At 36.6% G+C, this 21563-nt stretch overlaps 4 protein-coding genes and 1 long non-coding RNA gene across 9 annotated transcripts; 2 read left to right on the top strand and 3 right to left on the bottom strand.

Moving 5' to 3' along the window:
- Positions 1-4706: 4706 nt before the first annotated feature.
- Positions 4707-10061, bottom strand: LOC142539755 (MLO-like protein 8). Its single transcript, XM_075645434.1, has 15 exons — positions 9575-10061; positions 8165-8222; positions 7891-8075; positions 7561-7677; positions 7358-7418; positions 7168-7256; positions 6990-7064; positions 6815-6903; positions 6665-6714; positions 6526-6566; positions 6278-6451; positions 6140-6175; positions 5980-6050; positions 5824-5884; positions 4707-5390 (listed from the first exon to the last, which is right to left on the bottom strand). Exons 1-15 carry the CDS (start codon positions 9698-9700, stop codon positions 4977-4979), a joined length of 1647 nt encoding a protein of 548 aa, XP_075501549.1. The 5' UTR covers positions 9701-10061; the 3' UTR covers positions 4707-4976.
- A 1808-nt stretch (positions 10062-11869) lies between these two features.
- On the top strand, positions 11870-16264 carry LOC142539756 (uncharacterized). Its single transcript, XM_075645435.1, has 12 exons — positions 11870-12017; positions 12109-12168; positions 13450-13602; positions 13859-13911; positions 13977-14141; positions 14207-14304; positions 14534-14579; positions 14711-14829; positions 14942-15082; positions 15194-15334; positions 15447-15587; positions 15737-16264. The coding sequence occupies exons 3-12, from the start codon at positions 13547-13549 to the stop codon at positions 15800-15802; spliced, it is 1026 nt and encodes a 341-aa protein (XP_075501550.1). The 5' UTR covers positions 11870-12017; positions 12109-12168; positions 13450-13546; the 3' UTR covers positions 15803-16264.
- Positions 16265-16378: 114 nt separating this feature from the next.
- On the bottom strand, positions 16379-18934 carry LOC142539757 (uncharacterized). Of its 5 annotated transcripts, none has more exons than XM_075645436.1 (6): positions 17986-18934; positions 17773-17918; positions 17522-17680; positions 17274-17414; positions 17021-17161; positions 16379-16656 (listed from the first exon to the last, which is right to left on the bottom strand). In XM_075645436.1, the coding sequence occupies exons 1-6, from the start codon at positions 18101-18103 to the stop codon at positions 16510-16512; spliced, it is 852 nt and encodes a 283-aa protein (XP_075501551.1). In that variant the 5' UTR covers positions 18104-18934; the 3' UTR covers positions 16379-16509. The 5 variants fall into 5 exon arrangements, 3 of the variants coding, with proteins under 3 accessions (XP_075501551.1, XP_075501553.1, XP_075501552.1); XM_075645438.1 differs by having other exon boundaries at positions 17522-17566; positions 17827-17918; positions 17986-18929; XM_075645437.1 differs by lacking the exon at positions 17522-17680 and having other exon boundaries at positions 17986-18928.
- On the top strand, positions 16738-17521 carry LOC142539759 (uncharacterized). The gene is made up of 3 exons (XR_012818966.1): positions 16738-16848; positions 17090-17128; positions 17406-17521. It is a non-coding gene; the product is annotated as an uncharacterized LOC142539759 (long non-coding RNA).
- Positions 18935-19320: 386 nt separating the features above from the next.
- Positions 19321-21137, bottom strand: LOC142539753 (14-3-3-like protein 16R). The gene is made up of 4 exons (XM_075645433.1): positions 20582-21137; positions 19962-20084; positions 19661-19777; positions 19321-19572 (listed from the first exon to the last, which is right to left on the bottom strand). Exons 1-4 carry the CDS (start codon positions 21056-21058, stop codon positions 19540-19542), a joined length of 750 nt encoding a protein of 249 aa, XP_075501548.1. The 5' UTR covers positions 21059-21137; the 3' UTR covers positions 19321-19539.
- Positions 21138-21563: the final 426 nt, after the last annotated feature.

Raw genomic sequence — 21563 nt, 5'->3', positions numbered from 1 at the left:
CTTATATATATATATATATAAAACTCAAATTGATATATATATATATATATATATCAAATGATAACTCAAATTCCATTGATCTAAAGCCCTCAAGTTTCCAATCACACGAAACCACCCACAACCAGTCAAATAAATGCTATATTTTAAGTCGTAGCTCTAATATCTTATTCAATAAACTTATGATGTGTTTCGTCGATTTACAATAAAAAAATTCAAATGAATTTATATGTATCAGTACGTATGATGATGACTAGGCCAACCCAATTAGTGTGCGTGGACATATATTAGGCATGCATTTACTAAAAAAATTGAATTATTTTAGCGGAAAGGGCAGGGGGTTCTTGCGGGGCTCTCGACGTGTTCACGGCATGTGGTTTGATTTTCTTGTGTCTCATTTGACATTAAGAGTAGGTATCTTATGAGACGATCTCACAAATTTTTATCTATGAGACGGGTCAAATCTATCAATATTTACAATAAAAGTAACATTCTTAGCATAAAAAAAGTAATATTTTTTCTTTGATTACCTAAAATAAAATATCTGTCTCACAAATACGACTCGTGAGACCGTCTCACACAAGTTTTTGCCTGACAATTAATCGTATGCACGACAAAACTATATATTTTATTCGATAAAGAATTTTATATAAAAGTAATTATTAAATATGCCTTTTAAGTTAATAGTTTTTTAAGAGAAAAATAATAGAAATGGTTTAATGTTATGATATAACAATGACGATCAATCAAAAAAATTCCTTGTCATTTTGTGAACTCTATAGATAATAATCCATGCCTATTATAAGAGTTATTATTTGGATTCTTTCCGTATATTTATTTACGAAATTATATTACCTATTTCATCTCCTCCTTTTTCTAACACAAAAATCGTGTCAGTATTAGTCTACGGTCTCTTCCAAAATGATCATCACCGTAATTTACAAACTTATGTTAAAAAAAACTACCATAAAAAAATTTGAAAATAAAAAAGTTATCCTTTTTAAAATTTATTTGTCAATTTTTAATATAAAAAAAATTACCCCCTAAAGCCTAAAAAAATTACTTAATACATAAAATTACTTTTTATGCACACAGTATATGCATAGAATCACTACAAATCATGTTATATACAAAGAATAAAAGAGGACTTTTGTTGATGTTTTGTAAAAAAATTAAATTTCAAAAACACCTTTGAGTTTTATGTTTTCCGCCAAATAATTGGTTTTAATTTCAACAGCTTATATTTTCCTTACATGTTTTAAAATAATAAGTTGATTCGAAAAATTCAGTTTATTTTTATTTTTATTTTCGACATAAGATTTCGATTCCGATTAAAACGGTTACTCACTAAAGAAAACCCCGACATCGTTAGCCACATGCTCTACTCCTCTGAGTTACAAGCCCCAACCCGTCTCAACTGAATCTGCTCCCGGGAGTACGCTCAAGGAACATTTAATCTGCCCACCGTTTGGGGTTAAGAAAATGTGAAAGAGCGTTGTGAATTTAAAATTCATTTTTACATTAACAAATATTATATAATCTATGAATTGAAAATTGCTGTAAAAGTAAACGCTTGATTTCGCTTCCATTGCATGAATAGTGAATACTTATTTAATTACCATATGTAATTATTGATAATCAGTAGTAACAGTGCAATCAACGGCTCATATTGGTCAACAGAATCAACTCGACCATCCCGATGAAGGAAAATGTGCGGTGTGGATTTGATTAAAATTATAACGTTTGGGTTCTTATCTTAGGGTTAAAGAAAAGGGCACTCATTATTTTATCCAGAATGTAAATATAATTAATTACCACCTTTTGACCGTTGACTGAGAGTCACGTGCGTGGTATCTTTTGACCCCAATTTAACTCGCTATTCAGGGGGGGACTCGCACGTGCGCTTTAAGTCTCTTTCGGCGACCGTACCAATGACAAAATAACTGCATAATCTTTGTCATGTAATTTTATTATTCGGTTTTTTTTTTTTTTGTTTCTTTGATTTTATTCTACTGGTATTGTCATATCCCTGGATTGATTCCAAAATTTTAATCAATTAAACACAAGCTTAATCAATGTGACTTTAATGTTTATTATTCTTTCGTAATGTGTCCATATGCAAGGTGGCACAAATTTAGTAAATAAATCAGTATCGAATAGATCGGACTAAAGTACATGATCGTTTGGAGGAGATTTTTGTAATAAGCTAGTTGTTAAAGCTAAAATATGGTTGCTTATTTTAATGTATGCTCCTTGATAAACTGAAACATTTTAATAAAAAAAAAACCGAGAGCTTTCAAGAAGCAGTTTCGAGAGAGAGATCATTGTAAAAGCGAAAAACGTAAGCATATATTTCACTCTATGACCTCACAGTAAAATTTTTAGAGAAATTTATAGTTTGAATCTTGTTATATTTATTTTTTTCATGCTTTCAGTCTTGACAAAACTCGTGTGGGAAGGTCTTACGAGTCGTATTTTGTGATACAGATCTCTTATTCGGGTCATCCATAAAAAATATTACTTTTTATGCTAAGAATATTATTTTTTAATTATGAATATCGGTAGGATTGACCCGTCTCACAGATAAAGATTTGTGAGACCGTCTCACAAGAGACGTACTCTTCAGTCTTCCATTTAATTAAATTTCAGTCTAAGTTATGTATTTTTAATATTTAGAAATTTTATTGCATATAATTTTTGACTAATAAAATATGTACATTTTTTAAAAGAAAAAAGTTATAAAAATAATTTCAAACTTCAGCAATCAACACCGAACTCAAATCATGCGCATGCAGTACCATATTTGAGTCATTTTCTGTGCTTTAATTAATTTGAAGTTCTGAAAGGCCCCATATATTCCAAGATTTGAAGATTGGGCCTGATACGTAAACGGGCTTCGTTTATTATATGAATAATATATGGTTCTCTTTGGGCCTTAAATATAGCCCAGATCTATATAGTTAAAGTAGCCCATTTTCCTGCTGTCAGAGGGGATTACTCTTCAAACCCAGAATTTTGGGATTGGAAAAAGGGATTCTTCTTCTATACGACACCGTTTCCCAAAAACCCAACATAAACCGCCAAAATTCATCGCCCTTGACAGACCTACGGCCATGGCAGAAGCAGCTTAGTCCTCTTCCTCAATCTTCTCTCTAAAAACACTCGCCCCAAGACGACACCGTTTTCTACTCCATCTACTCGGACTCCTCCACCTCCGCCGCCGAACTTGGGTCCCTCCACCGCCGAATTCTCGACTTCCTTCACCCGTATATAGCTCCTTACATATGGCAGCATCAACCCTTTACTCTCTTCCTATCCAGTTCTCCGCCAATTCCGAATCTCTCCGGTCATCTCCGCTTCGGCGACCACCTTGAAAACGAATGGTTCGTGGTTTACCTTCTGTTCCACACCTCCAGGACCTTTTCCTAGCCTCTCTATCCGAGTTTGGAATTCTGATTGTGAGCATATCAGATGATGTTCCTAGCTTTCTGGCACCGGTATGCCGTTCAGTTGCATTTGAGCAAGAGAAAAATAAGAAATTTATTTATCAGAGGACCTCTTGTAGACAATTATTTTATGTTTTGTTAGAAATGGATTATTACAAAGTTTCAATGAATAGAGTAACAGAATAACCACCAACCTTCCAAAGTAAACAAGTACTAGGTAGTTTGAAGGAAGGGAACTGAAATAATTAGTCCATTAACGGGTTACCAACTGGCAGAAAACACAATAAAAATCTTTACAAGCCTGTAAAAACTAGATAGTTTACAGCTCAAGCAATTCTTGCTTAAAAACCAGGAAACGAGATGAAGGTGAATACATCGCCATCTACGTTGAACATGAGGAAGTTACTTCTCATTATTAGTTCTACTATGCTATGGACTATGGGTTTGAGCCCCAAAAGGTACCGAAGTTTTTAGAAGAGGGGAGACGTTACTAGGCTAAGTCTCGGTGAATTAAACACGTGCGCGCGCCCGCTCGGCGCAGTGCGATGAAGTGTGGTGTGGTCTTTTGACCGTATTAATCTTTTGGACCAAATTTATTTGAAAGAATAAATTTTGTTTGCGTCCGAACAGAAGCTCTCAACGCAAAACAGAAGCTGGCGCGCCCCTGTGCATGTTATTCCAGTGCACGCGAACAGAAGCCAGCGCGCAACCGCGCATGATGTCGCGCGGATGCGCGCGCCACACTGGTTTTCTGTGTGCATAAAACAGAACCATGCGCACGGCCACGCGTATTGTCGCGCGGGTGCGCGCGCGCCTCTGGTTCTGAATGCTCCAAACACCATACGCGTCCCTTGGCCTTGGTTCTCCAGAAAGTCGATTGCCTTTTGCGCAGATTTATGTTATCCAAGCTATTGCATACATGAATGGGTGTCCATTCATGCATAGGGTGTGTCCCTACTCCAATGGTTGCGTTCTTTCACCGAAGCAACACGTCTATTCAACAAAGGTTGCACCTTTGTTTGGACACCTTTGATGATCTATAAATATCCTTTACCTGCATTCATTTGAGCACATGATTTTTGGCACCGAACCATATTGCTGCAAAAATTCGTTTCTGTTCACTTGAAAGTTATTGCAATTTTTGTTCGTTGCAATCAAGAGTTTGTTGTGCTGCTACTCTTGATAGAAATTGTCGTATCTTAGAGACGATTATCGTTAACGTAAAACACTTGTATACGAGCAATATCGTCTTGCGGATAAATGATTATCATTTACCTCAACTTAAAGAATTGTTGCTGTTATTCTGTTCCAGAATTTTCGAGAAGAACACACCCCAAACAACATCTTTATATATAGATACACACATCTACTTTGAGAAAAAATAACTTATGCTTTGGTATTCATTGTCATCTCATATTTTTTCAGAAATCTGAAATTTGAGTGAATGAAAACCAAATTGCATTTCACTACTGCGGAAAATAATAAACCAGACGCCAGTTTTTACCAAGCTTGGCTGAGACTGCCGACTTGTCCTCACTTATCTGTGGCAGCCTTCACAAATGAGAAGTCCTCTGATCTATCCGCTGCTCTGTCATGATGTATGCTCAACTCATCTTCTTTATCATCGTCCCGATCAACTCTTATGATTAAGCTCGATGTCGCACCTAACTCGGAAGACCGGTGATGCTGATCATGATCAGATTCGTCGTGGTCTTGATATTGATCAGTCGTCATATGTCCGATAGTTTTGAAGCGCTGAAGCCTGGTATGTGTCGAGTTAAACGGCGAACCCATTGAAGATGTCGGGCTTCCACCATCATCACCTAAAGTTCGTGTTGATGGATGTCCTCCTTGTCTTCCATGTTTTTTCTTTGCACCCATATGCCATTTCTTAAGGGCCTTGGACGTTTGTTCGTCGAAGATTGATTGCTTCATATGTGATCCCATCTGTTTTGCAGCCAAGAAATAGTTGAAGTGGTCTATTATAAACTGAAGTTAGTTGAAGCAGGAACACCTCAAGCTTCATTTCTTTAACATATTTGGGGGAAGGGCGTGAACTTAAATCTCAACAGACATGGACATTGGATGCATTAGAAATTCATTACAATTATGCATGCAAAAGCTTAGATTTAGAGGGGCTGAAACTGAATTCTTTCATTTCAAAAGTATCCAAACAACTAGATTAGATTTAAAATCAAAGCTTCGATTTTATGTCAGTCAATCCAAAAGTAATCTATTCATTTCTTTCGAACTTAAGCGAGGTGGGATTATAATACCTTGTCCGACAACTCAGACTCTATTCTTACAACTAGAGCCATGTATAGCAGAAAAATCATATGAACGCAAGAAAATAAATTCCATCCGATGATGGTATTGGTACCTGGACAACGAGGGCGTATAGTGGAAGGGTAATATAGCTGCAAAAGAATAGGAGTGCTACCCTGAAGCCATCAACACCAAAACAAATTTATTATTTTTTAACATATTCCTATAAAGTCATTGTTTCTTCTGTAGCAAATGTTGAATTAGGACTTACCCCAAAACAAGTTTTGTTATTACAAAGACCACATTACCTCTGTAGGAGCAATAACTAATACCATCTTCATACTGTGCATGAGCAAAATTCTCTAACGTTAATGATTTTGCAAGGAAAAATTAAATACAATACAAGTAAATAACTCGAGGATAGTCGTTACCCAAATCCACAGAAAGTATGTTATTTGGAAGGCATTCTGCAAAAAATGATTTAAACGATTAAAAGAACTACTTAGAGTGAAATTTTTTTTTAAAAAAATGTGAGACATGGGACAGTTCTCCGTCGACAAAGGTAATACCTGAAACAACGCAAAATGTAGAAGCTGTAGAACCAGCTTAGGACGACCAAACCAGAAATGTTTATCTGAAACTTGCACAAGAGGCATGCCTTGAACCACTGCGCTTCTATCTTTGATCTCAATGGCCATTTTAGTCAAAATGCTCTGTAGCTCTGTGCCAACGGCTAGGATTATCTGAAGAAAGTTAAATAATCAGGCATTCTTCTTCAGGAAGTTGGAATTTTAATGACAAAAATACGGACACTTACAACTAAAGGAATTAAGGATGCCCAAAACAGTGTCCTCCACCCTGATTTCGACAAATTTATAAAAAAAAAAAACATGTTATAAACGCTTAGATATAGCAATAACGGAAAATAAAACAAAGGGACGCAACTGGCGACTTACCGCTGACATTTAGGAGCAGGAACATAACAAATGATGCCCACAACACCGGACTGTAATCATATAAACAACCAGATAAATCACAGTCTATCACATATATTTAATTTGGATAAACGAATTTCATATGATTTAACTGCATAAGTATGACATCACCTTATTCCTGCGATGCTCTTAAAATCATCCTCCAGTGACCTTTTGATATACTTTTGGAAGTCAAATTTACTTCCGGGGGCCAAATGAACCTAAAACAGAAGGTAAAGTCTGTAACTTAACAAGGACACAGAGTAAACATTTACAAACAGGTAAATTACAAAGATGTGAAATTTACAGTAATGAATCCATGGCGCAGGGTCAAGTAGTCGGATCTATTGACAGACCTGAAAAATTGCCTAAAAAAGCATCCCTGCATGGAAATATATAGAAATTTTTTATATATTAATGTGTGGTCCAAACTAAGCCATGCTCCCGATTTGCTGTTTAAGACAACAATGGAATAAAAATCTTACAATGTAAAACGATAATGGAATCCTGGTCCAGAAACTGGTGTGGGCTCGCACAAAAGAAGTTTCATGAGAAAGCCTGAATCTTGAAGTATCTGTCATAATTCACAGTTAAATTGCCTTAGGGAGTGAGGAAATTAAAAAAAGATTTCAAGATCTATAAGAAATGCTCACTAAGATACATGATGTGACGTACCATTAGAAAACTCGTAGCTATGGGACGACGTCTCCTGCTCCCATTGCTTCCAGCGACGAGTCTGCACCAAAAGGTCTGTCACTTTTTGGACTTTCAAATAAATGTACAGCAATATGTGCTCTGAGGCTACAATAGGTTATCAGAACATATAAAGTTATTCCAAAAAAATGCAAGAGTGATCTGGTAAAAGAATTTTGAATTACCTTAAATCTTCCTAGGGCCATAATAATACCACAGTAAGCGACATGCACGACTGCTAAAAAGAATATAAGGACATGAATCTGATGCAGTCCTTTAACAGATATAAGAGGTACACGCCCCTGTTAAAACAGTAACATTAATGTTGCCAAAATCTCATTCTATCTGTATTTCAAGCACTGAAGAAAAATACAAGTGAAATCCCACAAAGAAATTTCGATTGAAGAGCGAAATATGGCTACATTATCCAAGAACTGTGACAATGGTTGATTTGAAGCAACAGTTTCTCGCATAAAAATATCAAGTTTTGAAGAGCTCAAAAAAGCAACAATTACCGCCTCGCAAACGGTCTCATTTTTCGCTGCTAAAATTCTATGCTCATTAAACAACAGTCTACGTTGCGGTTGTCTCGCAGGACAAGGCAACATGGAGTTAGCAACACTAACTGGTATGCATATGGCTGCAATATGATACTGACTGAACACAAGGATTAGGGAGATGAAGCCGAGTATCATCAACTCTGCCATTGGAAAAAGAAGCAAAGTTATAAATCAAGAAACGTTATTTTCATATTAGAGATGGTGGGGAGAGATATAAGGGACAACTTACCGGCTTTGATTATCTCCAATGCCTCATACAGGGCTCTCTTGTGCCTATCTGTTAACCACTGTAGAAAGCATTATCGTGTTATGTTAAGGACGGTTTAATACAAGCAAACAATCTGAAGTAGACGACAATACATAAGGGCCGAGCCAGGACTCCATTGTTAGAGGGGACAGAATTTTTAATCAACCATTTTCATAATTTTAAGAGGTGCAAAAATACAACATTAATCTAAAACTAAAGATTTTGAATAAAATCAGTAATGGTTATCTAAATCAGGGCCTGACGTTAATGCAGCTTTGCCACAGACATTTAACAAGTAGCTGCTGAGATTTAAAATAAACTATGAAAATAGTTGCATTCCCTTTTAACTAAATTTTCGAGTTTGCAACACAGATTGATGTAACAATCATGATCAAGAATTTTAATATATGAAAGCTAGGTGAATATGCCAAGCAAGACGAAAATAACAGTATGACCATTGCATATTTAAGCAGATCCAAACATATCTCCATTTTTTAGAAATTATCAAAGTAAAGTTCAGCCACAGATCTACACAAATGAAAAATCAGAAAAGCACCAATTCTACAGGTTAAACCTTCCGGACTCTTTTCAATTTTCCCAAATATTTTTTTTAAAAAAAAACAAATGATTTCACTTTGCTTTGAAAAAAAAGCACTAATTCTACGGGTTTTCTTTTATACATATAAAAAAACTGGTGTGTAATTCCAAATAGGCAAAAACTTGCAGAATCAATGAATTAAAGCAGCATGCGCCTCTACCATAATTTCTTATGGTACATTTAACTTTCAATACCTCTTTGTATGAAACTATCCTAAAATTAAAGTACCTAAACTGGGCTGTGTAATTTCTAAATATAACAAAAGCATAGATTTATTCTTTCCATTTTTTTACAACACTATCAAATATTTAAACTGAGAAATCATGCTAAAAATGAGGCTATATCCAGGATAACATATTCGACTTTGAAGAATTATTGGGTTTTTTCTTTTCATTGGTCTTTTTCGCAGGGCTTTGATTCTTTGAAATAACACAAAAAGGGGAAAAAAACTCGAAAGCTACAAAATGAGTCCTTCCCAGAGGAAAAGGCACATGCTCGTTTGGGATACTTTCATCTAAAGAAACTTTTAGTAAAATACCAATCTGGTACATGAATCCAATGAATCGATGATACAATGAAATATTATCCACTAAAAAGTAAGAAAACAGTAAAATAAATACCCAAAAAACCGATGAAAATAAGTGTCATGAAGTGTAACGTCATATTCATGTCTCCAAATGAAACAAGAAGAAAATTTGGGCAAACCCAAAACATAAACTTGCTCAAAAAGATGAATCAAATACTAAAAAAAGTAAAGAGAAAAACAAGAACAAGTGAAGTACTAAACTGCATACCTTTCCAAGTTTATGGAGAAGCTTTTCAAGCGCAATAGAGATTACTATAATGACCGCGCACACACCAGCGACAGCCCATGTCGGAGTCTGATCCAGATCTCTCGTGGTTCCGTATGCACTCGACATTTTTTTATTCTTTTTCACCGGAATAACACAGATCCCTTTACACTGGAGACAAATCCCGAGGCACGGATTTTATTGGAGCTGAAGAAGAAGGAGAAACCAGCTACTTGCTTTAGCTCCAGGTAATTCTACTTATACTATATTGAATGATACGATAATTTTGCGAAGAATTCATGTGCTACTAATTATAAGTTTCAGTTGAATCTTTGTTGATCTTTAGCAATTTCAACGTAGAATTTAGTTCGACTAAAAAAGTCCGAGACCATTGAAAAGTAAACCACAGCTCATTCTTTGGTGAATATACACAATAAATGAAGGGAAGAAGACAGAGTGATAGTAATCCATATTAGACCACGCTTCGCATGAACAAATCAAATCAACGTATAACTTTTCATTAAATTAGTTACTTGCCAACAACCTGTCAAAAATGTCTCTGTTCTATATGCTGTCCACAAATTTCAACGATGCATTCAATTTATATATATATATATATATATATATATATATATATATTTGTTTTATTTGAAAAATATTAAAGTTATAAATCATTAAATTATTTATTTATATTGATCTTGTTTATCTAAATATTGCAATTAAAAAAATGCGTTATTTCGGTACTAAATTAATTTACCCTTATCTATTTTATCAAAATCATTTTACTTTAGCACCCAATTTTTAATTAAAAATGTATTGACATTTTTTATGGCCACATAATATGGTGGTCCAGCCAAAGATAGATGATATGTTAATACTAATTTTGTACGTATGTATATATACAATGTAAACATGGCAACCATTATGAATATTCCACTTAATTAAGGTTTAAGTAACTAAAAATAGTGGGTATACAATAGATTTTATAAATTAAAAAAATCGGATTTTCGAGCAATTATTGTGTGAAGGGAAATAGACGAAAGAAAAATGTATTTATGGCATGGGAGCAAGAAGATCGTTGCCTAGTAGAGGAGAATACGTGAGCATGAGATTTTGGTGGAGATAGTTTTGGAAGAAATTATTTTTTTTAAAAGATAAAAATGTAAAATAATGACGATGTAACGAAGTAAGACGTTCAATTTTTATGAAATGGTAAACATATTATTGACGGGAAAGATAAGATCTCCACGTACGTGGGAAGATTAGACCAGGTCCGGGGAAGAGTTCCAGCCTGCTCGACTTGATCTTTGTAGGGAAATTTTCATGTGGCATTGGATATAAAGTTCAGGACACCGTGTCTTTATGTGAACTGATGACCAAGGCAAACTTTTCACTAGGTATAGATTTCGATAGCACTTATTTTTCGATTGCTCGTTCAATTTTGTTTTGCGGTATAAAGTTCGAAATTTGGTTGATCTGGATGACCACTTTGAACAACACTTTGGAATTGTTCGATGAAAGCTAAGATGTCTCATGGCACATCTTGGATCCGGATGGCATGTCATCAGAGGCGGAACCAGAAATACGACTCTATCCGAATTAGAATTTTAAACTCTAAAATCTTTTAATATTTTAAATTGATCTACCCGAGCTAATATAAAATTTATCCAAAAATTTACATATAAATTTTAAAAAAAATATTAGGACCACCCGGCTTGGTCCCGGCTAAAAGCCAGGTGGCAAGGCCCGTAGCTCCGCCACTGCATGTCATACATGGTTTATCACATATGGATGAAATATATTACTAAACTTTTAGAAAACTCGTACCCCCGTAGGGATGTAAACGAACCAAACCGTTTATGAGCTATTCGAAGCTCGATTCGATAAAAGCTCGTTTAATGAGGCTCGTTAAGATAAACAAACCAAACTCAAGCTTTACAGTATTCGGCTTGTTAGCTCGTGAACATGTTCGTTGGTAAGTTAATGAGTAATCTTTTAGATGAAAAAATAATAGTTTTGATATTTGATTTATTGATTTTGCATATTATTTATGAAATATATAAAAAAATCTATTAAATTTATTTATTATAATAAATTTACAGATTTTAGCAAGAATAATATATTTTTCTTTAAATATATAATTTACTTTTTAGGAAAAAAAACCTAAAATTATACGATAATCTCATTTTGTTAGTATTGACAAGCATATATTATTGATAATAATAGATTAATTCTATCAAATCATCAACTACTCTCTCGATGGAGACAATTGCCTAATAGTTGGCCAACCTAAAGCGAGCGTACCCTCCGAGTCGGTCAAATGGCCTAACTTATCCGATCCCTAAGTCCCAAGTTAAAAGACAAGACATGCCAGGCCAAGCGTAATACGATGGCATGGACTCACCTCGATTCGGTAAATAACTGTGGACGCGCCAGAAGAGCGTCGGTAAATACACTAATCTTATGCTTCTGTTCGATGCATTTTACCTTTCAATTGCATTTAATAATTTCTGTATTCTATCCATTTGGAGCTGCAGAATTCGAATATTAGGAGCAAATTATGCTTATTGAGAACTAATTCGTCATCAATTTCGTTGGTATGGTTTCAAGTTTTTGCGAATTGGAATTCTATGCCTGGACCTGATAAATCTTTCCACAAGGAAGAATTATGCTTTTTTTATTTTGGGTTTGGTTGCCTTGATATCAATTGTAGTATTTTCTTCTGGAAATTCTAATTCCTTCGTTGGAGAAGGGAAAAACTCTCCTTTGTTTATACAATCATGCTGAAATTCCGGTACGCTCGTGGACTGGCGTGCAATTCCTCTGTGGAAAGAATTGAGTCACCATTTCTCACAAAGCTTATTAATTCCGTTAAACTAAAATACTTATTAATGAATTTTATTTTGGATGTTTCTTTTTAAAATTCTGTCATTTGTCTATTCAATCTTTGTTCTTGGTAGGACTTGTCTGGTTGTCTTGTTTTTTGATTTTGTATTTCAGAATCAGTTTTATCGGAGTACAAAATTTTCCAAGAGAATACATTGACAAGTATGCAGCCCCATGTAGATATCACGTGTTTTAAGTGCCAATGTTCTCTAAATCCAGGTCCCTTCTTTGGACATCACTTTTTGAAGAAAGTCACTGAAATGACCCTGATACTAATTAAGAGATAATTAAAGAGTCCTTAATTAAATATCATTAAGGAACTGATAATTCGGGATTAAGCTGTTGGGATTCACCGAATTTAAAATGGACAACTCAATCTACTTCAGATTACATTATTCCGAGAAATCCAACTAGACAAATGAGATTCTGATACGTGGCAGATAAGATTGATTCAAAATTTCTGAATTAGTTCGGATGCAGCCTTTAAATGGAAGCTGATTTCTTTTGTTTCCTACACCGCATCCTTCAGAGAGAGTTCTAGCCACATACATTAGGTTTTCTAGCCAGTTTCTAGGGCACTTTGGTGTCGGAAAGTTTCGGAGCTAGTGTCAACTCAAGGAGGGGTCGGTGAACTGAGATCGAGACATAATCAGCGAACTGACGACGAACGCATGTATAATCCTAAAGCAGTAAATAGTGATTTAAGGATTATCCGGGAGAACTTTGTAGCATGCTTGGTAATTCGAGATCTGGTTTGTTAGTGATTTCATTATGTTGTTATTGTCTAGGTTAAGACGAGTAAGCTTTCTGTCAGATTGTTAGTGAGGTACGTGATGTACTGACGGAGATATCTAAGCGTAGTATACACATTTATATGATGCATATTTATCTGTTGCATAATACATGTTTTACTGCTTTGGCATATTATGCATGACATATCATATTGAGCCTGATATCTTTTGATATATACCACATTTGTTGGGGTCACTCAGCCCTATTCTGTATTGTGGACGATGGGGCATCGAGAGCTTCAGTGTCCGACGGGACTCGCGGACTCTGATTACCTGGACATTGTAGGTCCACGTGTTGATGATGAGTGTGGGAACCAAAACATGCCTAGGGCAGATCAGATGCTACAAACTCAGGTGCCTCTAGACTGAGCATAAGATTCTTGACTTGATCCTTGATATCCGAGTATATTGCATTTCGCATGCATCATATCAATTTGTATACTCGTATATTCTCGTGTGTGCCTCGGTGGCTAGTTTGAATTAAGCACAGAAATGTATGATCTCATTAATCTTGGTTGAATATCTTTTTCAAGTCCGAATAAAATCAAACGTACATGCCTTCAGCATTGCACTCACTTTCCATGGCTTATTCCTCATCATCTTCTTCTAGCAGCGGTGCCGGTGGAGAGCATGCGAGAAGACGAAGACCAGTTCGAGTTTTAGGTTTAAACTTTCATTCTTCTTTCTTTTTCATTTTTGATTGATTGATGTACTCATAACAATTTCAGAGTTCTTGCTGCGAGGTGAGCAACGGATACGTAGAGTAAAAGACCACGGGGAAAAGATGGAACCATTCAACAAACAATTTATCAAATGGAAAAGGAAGACGAAACAAGAATTTTGTCAAAGATGCAATTTCCTGTTCCGAAGCCTTGGACAGAAGATAAGATTAGGTAATTAGTATTTATTCTGTGTTTCTATAGCTCATTATTAATGTGAGTTATGCACTAAATTGCAGAACTCTACTCCTTCCATACCAATTGGAAATTTAGAATGGTAAGCGTGAGGTTGGAACAACAAGAAGAAGGTGAAGAACATGACATGAACGAGGTGAAAGTGATGGGCAAGATGGAGAAGGTGAGGAAGAGCATCAGGTATGAAACTACGTGTTCTTCATATTAAGATTGAATGTCTTTTTTAAAATTTTATTTAACCAAAAGTTAACGAGGAACGGGAACATGAACAGGAACATCATGATCATGAACATGAGCAAAGGGACTCAGATAATTATAACTGGTACTGGGACTGGGACTGGGACCTGGACCTGGACCTGAATAATGACGAGGAAGATGAAAGTGATGGGCAAGATGGAGAAGATGATGAAGAGCACCGTGTATGAAACTACGTGTTCTTCTTCTCTTTTTTTGCATATTAAGATTGAATGTCTTTTTTAAAATTTTATCGGAACCAAAAACTAACATGGAACGGGAACATGAACAGAACCCCAACCTGAACCTGCAAGGGGACCCCAACATGAACCTGCAAGGGGACCCCGAGAACTATAACCGTGGCCTGAACCTGAACGGTGTTGAGGAAGATGAAAGTGATGGGCGAGATAGAGAAGATGAGGAAGAGCACCGAGCATGAAACTACGTATTCTTCTTCTCTTTTGCATATTAAGATTGAATGGCTTTATTAAAATTTTATCGGATCGGGAACCAAAAACTAACATGAACTTGATGAACATGAACAGAACCCGAACCTGAACCTACAAGGGGACCCCAACCCGAACCTGCAAGGGGACCCCGAGAACTATAACCGAGGCCTGAACCTGAACGGTGATGAGGAAGATGAAAGTGATGTGCGAGATGGAAAAGATGAGGAAGAGCACCGGGTATGAAACTACGTGTTCTTCTTCTCTTTTGCATATTAAGATTGAATGTCTTTATTAAAATTTTATCGGATCGGGAACCAAAACTATCATGACCTTGATGAACATGAACAAAACCCGAACCTGAACCTGCAAGGGGACCCCAACCTGAACCTGCAAGGGGACCCCGAGAACTTTAACCGGGGACTGAACCTGAACGGCGATGAGGAAGATGAAAGTGATGGGCGAGATGGTAAAGATGAGGAAGAGCATCGGGTATGAAACTACGTGTTCTTCTTCTCTGTTGCATATTAAGATTGAATGTCTTTATTAAAATTTTATCGGATCGGGAACCAAAAACTAACATGAACTTGATGAACATGAACAGAACCCGAACCTGAACCTGCAAGGGGACCTCAACCTGAACCTGCAAGGGGACCCCGAGAACTATAACCGGGGCCTGAACCTGAACGGTGATGATGAAGATGAAAGTGATGGGCGAGATGGAGAAGATGAGGAAGAACACCGGGTATGAAACTACGTGTTCTTCTTCTCTTCTATTACATATTAAGATTGAATGTATTGTCATTTGGAAAAAGAATTATCGACTTATTTATTAAAATTTCATCGGATCCGGGACCGGAACCAAAAACTAACGAGAAAGGGGAACATTAGCAGGAACGGGAACATGGACAGGAACGTGGACAAGAACATGAACAGGAACATGGGCAAGCCCGGGTATGAAACTGAGAATTGTTTTGAGCTCATCTTTATTAATAATACCTTTGGCTTAAACAACCATTCAATAAACAATCTTAACAGAAATGAAAAAACAGCCCATTTAGCGGAAATAAAGCCAAGTGGTATCAGAAACTTGAAACAATTCAAATACAAGTAGATGTTCCTAAAGACTACTTCTTTATTCTAACACAAATCTGCAATAACCTCCTTCTTTCCCTCCTTTAAACTAAATGTTGTGAAGCAATTAGTTTCTATCAGAAATTTCACATACTCCCAGCAGCTCTCGAAGCTTCTGAAAAACTTCAAGCTTCAATGATTTGGTCATTATGTCTGCCACCTGACCCTGACTCCCACAATGAACTAATTCAATTGTACCCTCCTTAGTAAGATTCTTTAAGAAATGAAACCTCACATCGATATATTTTCTGTGACCATGCATAACTGGGTTTTTAGACAGCTTGATGATTGAACTGTTGTCACACATCTGTTCATGTTCCTGTCCACGTTCCTGACTTCATGTTCATGTTCATGTTCCCCTTCCTCGTTAGTTTTTGGTTCCGGTCCCGGATCCGATAAAATTTTAATAAATCAGTCGATAATTCTTTTTCCCGGAACCGATAAAATTTTAATAAATCAGTCGGTAATTCTTTTTCCAGATGACAATACATTCAATCTTAATATGTAATAGAAGAGAAGAAGAACACATAGTTTCATACCCGGTGTTCTTCCTCATCTTCTCCATCTCGCCCATCACTTTCATCTTCCTCATCACCGTTCAGGTTCAGGCCCCGGTTATAGTTCTCGGGGTCCCCTTGCAGGTTCAGGTTGGGGTCTCCTTGTAGGTTCAGGTTCGGGTTCTGTTCATGTTCATCAAGTTCATGTTAGTTTTGGTTCTCGATCCGATAAAATTTTAATAAAGACATTCAATCTTAGTATGCAAGAGCGAAGAAGAACACGTAGTTTCATACCCGGTGCTCTTCCTCATCTTTTCCATCTCGTCCATCACTTTCATCTTCCTCATCACCGTTCAGGTTCAGGTTCAGGCCCCGGTTATAGTTCTCAAGGTCCTCTTGCAGGTTCAGGTTGGGGTCCCCTTGTAGGTTCGGGTTCTGTTCATGTTCATCAAGGTCATGTTAGTCTTTGGTTCCCGATCCGATAAAATTTTAATAAATACATTCAATCTTAATATGCAAAAGAAAAGAAGAACACATAGTTTCATACCTGGTGCTCTTCCTCATCTTTTGCATCTCGCCCATCACTTTCATCTTCCTCATCACCGTTCAGGTTCAGGCCCTGGTTATAGTTCTCGGGGTCCCCTTGCAGGTTCAGGTTGGGGTCCCCTTGTAGATTCATGTTCGGGTTCTGTTCATGTTCATCAAGTTCATGTTAGTTTTTGGTTCCCGATCCGATAAAATTTTAATAAAGACATTCAATCTTAATATGCAAAAGAGAAGAAGAACACGTAGTTTCATACCCAGTGCTCTTCCTCATCTTCTCTATCTCGCCCATCATTTTCATCTTCCTCATCACCGTTCAGGTTCAGGCCACGTTTATAGTTCTCGGGGTCCCCATGCAGGTTCATGTTGGGGTCTCCTTGCAGGTTCAGGTTGGGGTTCTGTTCATGTTCCCGTTCCACGTTAGTTTTTGGTTCCGATAAAATTTCAAAAATGACATTCAATCTTAATATGCAAAAAAAGAGAAGAAGAACACGTAGTTTCATACACGGTGCTCTTCATCATCTTCTCCATCTTGCCCATCACTTTCATCTTCCTCGTCATCATTCAGGTCCAGGTCCAGGTCCAGGTCCAGGTCCCAGTCCCCGTCCCAGTACCAGTTATAATTATCTGAGTCCCCTTGCTCATGTTCATGATCATGATGTTCCTGTTCATGTTCCCGTTCCTCGTTAATTTTTGGTTCAATAAAATTTTAAAAAAGACATTCAATCTTAATATGAAGAACACGTAGTTTCATACCTGATGCTTTTCCTTACCTTCTCCATCTTGCCCATCACTTTCATCTTCCTCATCCTCGTTCAGGTCTTGTTCTTCACCTTCTTCTTGTTGTTCCAACCTCATGCTTACCATTCTAAATTTCCAATTGGTATGGAAGGAGTAGAGTTCTGCAATTTAGTGCATAACTCACATTAATAATGAACTATAGAAACACAAAGAATAAATACTAATTACCTAATCTTATCTTCCGTCCAAGGCTTCGGAACAGGAAATTGCATCTTTGACAGAATTCTTGTTTCGTCTTCTTTTTCCATTTGAAAAATTGCTTGTTGAATGGTTCCATCTTCTCCATGTGGTCTTTTACCCTACGTATCCGTTGCTCACCTCGCAGCAAGAACTTTGAAATTGTTATGAGTACATCAATCAATCGAAAATGAAAAAGAAAGAAGAATGAAAGTTTAAACCTAAAAGTCGAACTGGTCTTCGTCTTCTCGCATGCTCTTCACCGGCACCGCTGCTAGAAGAAGATGATGAGGAAGAAGAAGCCATGGAAGTGGAAGAAGAGAAAGTGAGTGCAATGCTGAAGGCAGGTACGTTTGATTTTATTCGGACTTGAAAAAGATATTCAACCAAGATTAATGAGATCATACATTTCCGCGCTTAATTCAAATTAGCAACCAAGGCACATGCGTTGCGTGTGTCATGAATAATTCCATGTTTGAATGTTTAGGGGTTTGTGTAGTTGGGTTCTTTAGTTCCGTCAATGTTAAAGCAATAGAATTGAAGAAGACAGGGCTGCCTTAAACTCGGGGAAGCTATTTGCTATTTCTTCTTGTTAACGTTTTTGTTAGTAGTGTGCAGAATGACACTTCAGATTAGTCTATGTTACACGGTATATGTTTTCAAGTCTTTACTTAGTTGGAAACCCAACGTGCTTGAAGTTAAACGAAATTTTTTAATCAAGGGCATTCAGATAATTAAAATAATAAACAGTTTTTTAAAATTATTCACCAGCACAAATCTGATTATTGTGTAAACTCACTGCTGGTAAAATTGTAGTTTTGAATTCTTAATTTTCGAATTATACACCAACCCAAGTCTCATTATAATGTAAACCAGCCGTTGGAGAAGTGTAGTTTCGAAGAGAATTCAAATGAGTGTCGAATGGTACAAAAATTTGGAGCAATTTAGCTTTTTTGAATGTTTGGTCCTGCTTTTACATTTGGAACAAAATTAAATTCGACATCCACCGTCGGATTCTTTACTTTATTATATATATATATTAATTGGTGAGTTATAATACTAATATTACGTAATTTGGCAATCCCGATAAAAAATAATGCCTAAATATATAATATAGATATTTCGAAAGATGAGAAGCAAATGAATAATTTCTCAAAGAAGGAATTTCTCCTCCCATTTAATAAAATGAAAAATTGTATATCACTGATCAAAAGGTCGTACGCGATGACGTCTGATCGCATTAACAAGAAATGGAGGCGATCACTTGATGTATCGGCAAAGAGTCAACTTGCCTTTTATCTACCAACTTGAAACACACACCAGCGGTAAATCCAAAATATCAACGTCTTACCAAGCATTTAACACAAGTATTTTGCTGTATGTCATACTGTAGCAGTATGGTTTAAAGTACATCAAATTCCTCTAATGGAGTTCATCAAACAAGATTATTAGGAAGCTACATACAAACAAGCAGCAGCGTATTTGGTTAGAAAACAAAACCAAATTCTAAACCTCAAAAAGTTGGCTACTCCTCTCGTCGGGCTTTTATGCTGGCTTGACCTCCTCCGAAGTATCATCCTGGTACCAGAACGATGAACGAACCAATTAGTAAGTTCGTTCTCTCCCTCATGGCCAGTAGACATACATGTTAGGAAGAGGGAACTACCTGCATATCCGAAGTCCACAGAGTAAGATTGTCGCGGAGAAGCTGCATTATCAAAGTGCTATCCTTGTATGATTCCTCTCCAATTGTGTCCAACTCACCAATAGCATCATCAAACGCCTTCAAGAAACAAAGCATCACCCAAGACCACAGTCATCAGAAACATGCAAAATGCGACTCTTAATGATAAGTGAGAGCCTTGGATGTGAAGGTTTTACATCTAAGGTGAAATGTAAACTAAACTCTGATAAATCTTTTGTCTCGTGGTTATTAAATAGTTCATTAAATGGATGGACTGGCATACCTGTTTTGCAAGACTACAAGCTTTTTCAGGAGAATTCAAAATCTCATAGTAAAAGACAGAGAAGTTGAGCGCCAGCCCAAGCCTGATGGGATGAGTTGGGGCAAGTTCAGCAGTAGCAAGTTCCTGCAGACAATATGAAACCAAAAGAACTAGCAAATCAAGAAACGAAACTCATGAAGCTCATCCAAAACGCTTTTACACATCATTAAACAAATCAAGAAACGTGAAAATGGTGCAGCACATGCATAAGATTCAATAGCTCAGCTCAATCACATTCTTTTTAAGTAATTCAATTGTTAATCAACCAGATGGACGAAGCTGTACTCCCAACCTCAGTCCCTCCGTCAGCAGAAAAAAGGAAGCAAAATAAACACAATTCCCCCTCAATAGGTTAAAGGCCATGAAAACCACAAAAGTTTCAGTAACTGAGATTAAACTCTGAACTCTACATAAGCACATAAATAGAATAAAAAAACTTGCATCGATCCATCAATCAAATACTTAAAACTCTACTGGTCTATAGAGCGTGAGATCGTCCGAATTTCTCCTAAATCACATAAAAACATGAAACCAAAATAAATGGAAAAAAAATACTATACAGAGAAAAAGCACTAAAAAACCTGAGCCGCTTGATAAGCAGACAGCGTGTTTTCTGCGGCTTCTTTTCGGGCGGAACCAGTCTTAAACTCCGCCTCGTAACGATGATAATCTCCTTTCATCTTCAAGTAAAACACCTTGGAATCGCTGTTAGCAGCGGATCCGATGAGTTTGGAGTCGAGTAACTTCAGAATTCCCTGGCATATTGATGCGAGCTCGGATTCGATCTTAGATCTGTAGTTTTTAATGGTAGAGACATGGCTGTCATTTCCTCGGCTCTCCTCTTTCTGTTCGATGGAGGAGATGATCCTCCACGAGGCGCGTCGAGCTCCGATGACGTTCTTGTAGGCGACGGAAAGGAGGTTACGCTCGTCGGAGGTGAGTTCATCAGCTCCAACGGCGACGGCGACTTTCTCCATGAAATCAACCATCTCTTCGTATCGCTCAGCTTGCTCAGCAAGCTTGGCATTGTAGACGTATTCCTCCCGCCGGGACGCCATTCAATTCCGTTGGAGGTCAGAGAAATTTCGAGACGAGTGAATTATTTTTCTATTCCCTTCCTATTTCAACGAATCAGACTAGGTCCATTTTATATCAACTTTTTTTAAAAATTAAAAAAAAAGTCAATAATGATTAATTTTGCTAAAAAATTTATATAATTAAATATTATCATAAGGATTTTTTATAAATTATTTTTCATAATTTCACTCCATGCTCCAAAGCGTTTACCTGTCTTCGTCTCTCTGTCACTTCATAATAAATAAGCACTTTTTTATTAAAAAAAAATGATGTTGGGTTTACACGTGGCCAATTTTCATTTATTTTGTTTTAAGAAAAAGGTCCTCGTTGGCATATGATACTATTGCCGTTTGGCATAATATTATAATTATAAAAAATTAATAAAAAAATCAAATTGAAATGTGAAATTATTATATATTGTAATTTGAATTGATTATATTGTGAAAAATTACGGATTAATATTTAATTTTCAAATGATGAATTAAA

The sequence above is a fragment of the Primulina tabacum genome, chromosome 3, assembly GCF_025594145.1.
Source record: "Primulina tabacum isolate GXHZ01 chromosome 3, ASM2559414v2, whole genome shotgun sequence".
Lineage (NCBI taxonomy): Eukaryota > Viridiplantae > Streptophyta > Magnoliopsida > Lamiales > Gesneriaceae > Primulina > Primulina tabacum.
This window is presented reverse-complemented; position numbering and strand designations above follow the sequence as displayed.

What these genes read in the sequence shown, in the direction of transcription:
- LOC142539757 (XM_075645436.1), bottom strand. Translation starts at nt 18,103, where the DNA reads ATGGAGAAGATGGAACCATTCAACAAGCAATTTTTCAAATGGAAAAAG. An exon ending in AAGATGATGAAGAGCACCGT is followed by an intron (nt 17,415 to 17,521) that starts GTATGAAACTAC and finishes GAACATGAACAG; the next exon opens with AACCCCAACCTGAACCTGCA. An exon ending in AAGATGAGGAAGAGCACCAG is followed by an intron (nt 16,657 to 17,020) that starts GTATGAAACTAT and finishes GAACATGAACAG; the next exon opens with AACCCGAACCTGAACCTACA.
- LOC142539755 (XM_075645434.1), bottom strand. Translation starts at nt 9,700, where the DNA reads ATGTCGAGTGCATACGGAACCACGAGAGATCTGGATCAGACTCCGACA. An exon ending in TAGCTACGAGTTTTCTAATG is followed by an intron (nt 7,257 to 7,357) that starts GTACGTCACATC and finishes GAATTATGACAG; the next exon opens with ATACTTCAAGATTCAGGCTT. An exon ending in TTCCATTATCGTTTTACATT is followed by an intron (nt 7,065 to 7,167) that starts GTAAGATTTTTA and finishes ATTTCCATGCAG; the next exon opens with GGATGCTTTTTTAGGCAATT.
- LOC142539756 (XM_075645435.1), top strand. Translation starts at nt 13,547, where the DNA reads ATGATGAGTGTGGGAACCAAAACATGCCTAGGGCAGATCAGATGCTAC. An exon ending in ATCAGATGCTACAAACTCAG is followed by an intron (nt 13,603 to 13,858) that starts GTGCCTCTAGAC and finishes ATCTTCTTCTAG; the next exon opens with CAGCGGTGCCGGTGGAGAGC. An exon ending in AAGATGAGGAAGAGCATCGG is followed by an intron (nt 15,335 to 15,446) that starts GTATGAAACTAC and finishes GAACATGAACAG; the next exon opens with AACCCGAACCTGAACCTGCA.
- LOC142539753 (XM_075645433.1), bottom strand. Translation starts at nt 21,058, where the DNA reads ATGGCGTCCCGGCGGGAGGAATACGTCTACAATGCCAAGCTTGCTGAG. An exon ending in CTGCTTATCAAGCGGCTCAG is followed by an intron (nt 20,085 to 20,581) that starts GTTTTTTAGTGC and finishes TATTGTCTGCAG; the next exon opens with GAACTTGCTACTGCTGAACT. An exon ending in TGTGGACTTCGGATATGCAG is followed by an intron (nt 19,573 to 19,660) that starts GTAGTTCCCTCT and finishes TTCTGGTACCAG; the next exon opens with GATGATACTTCGGAGGAGGT.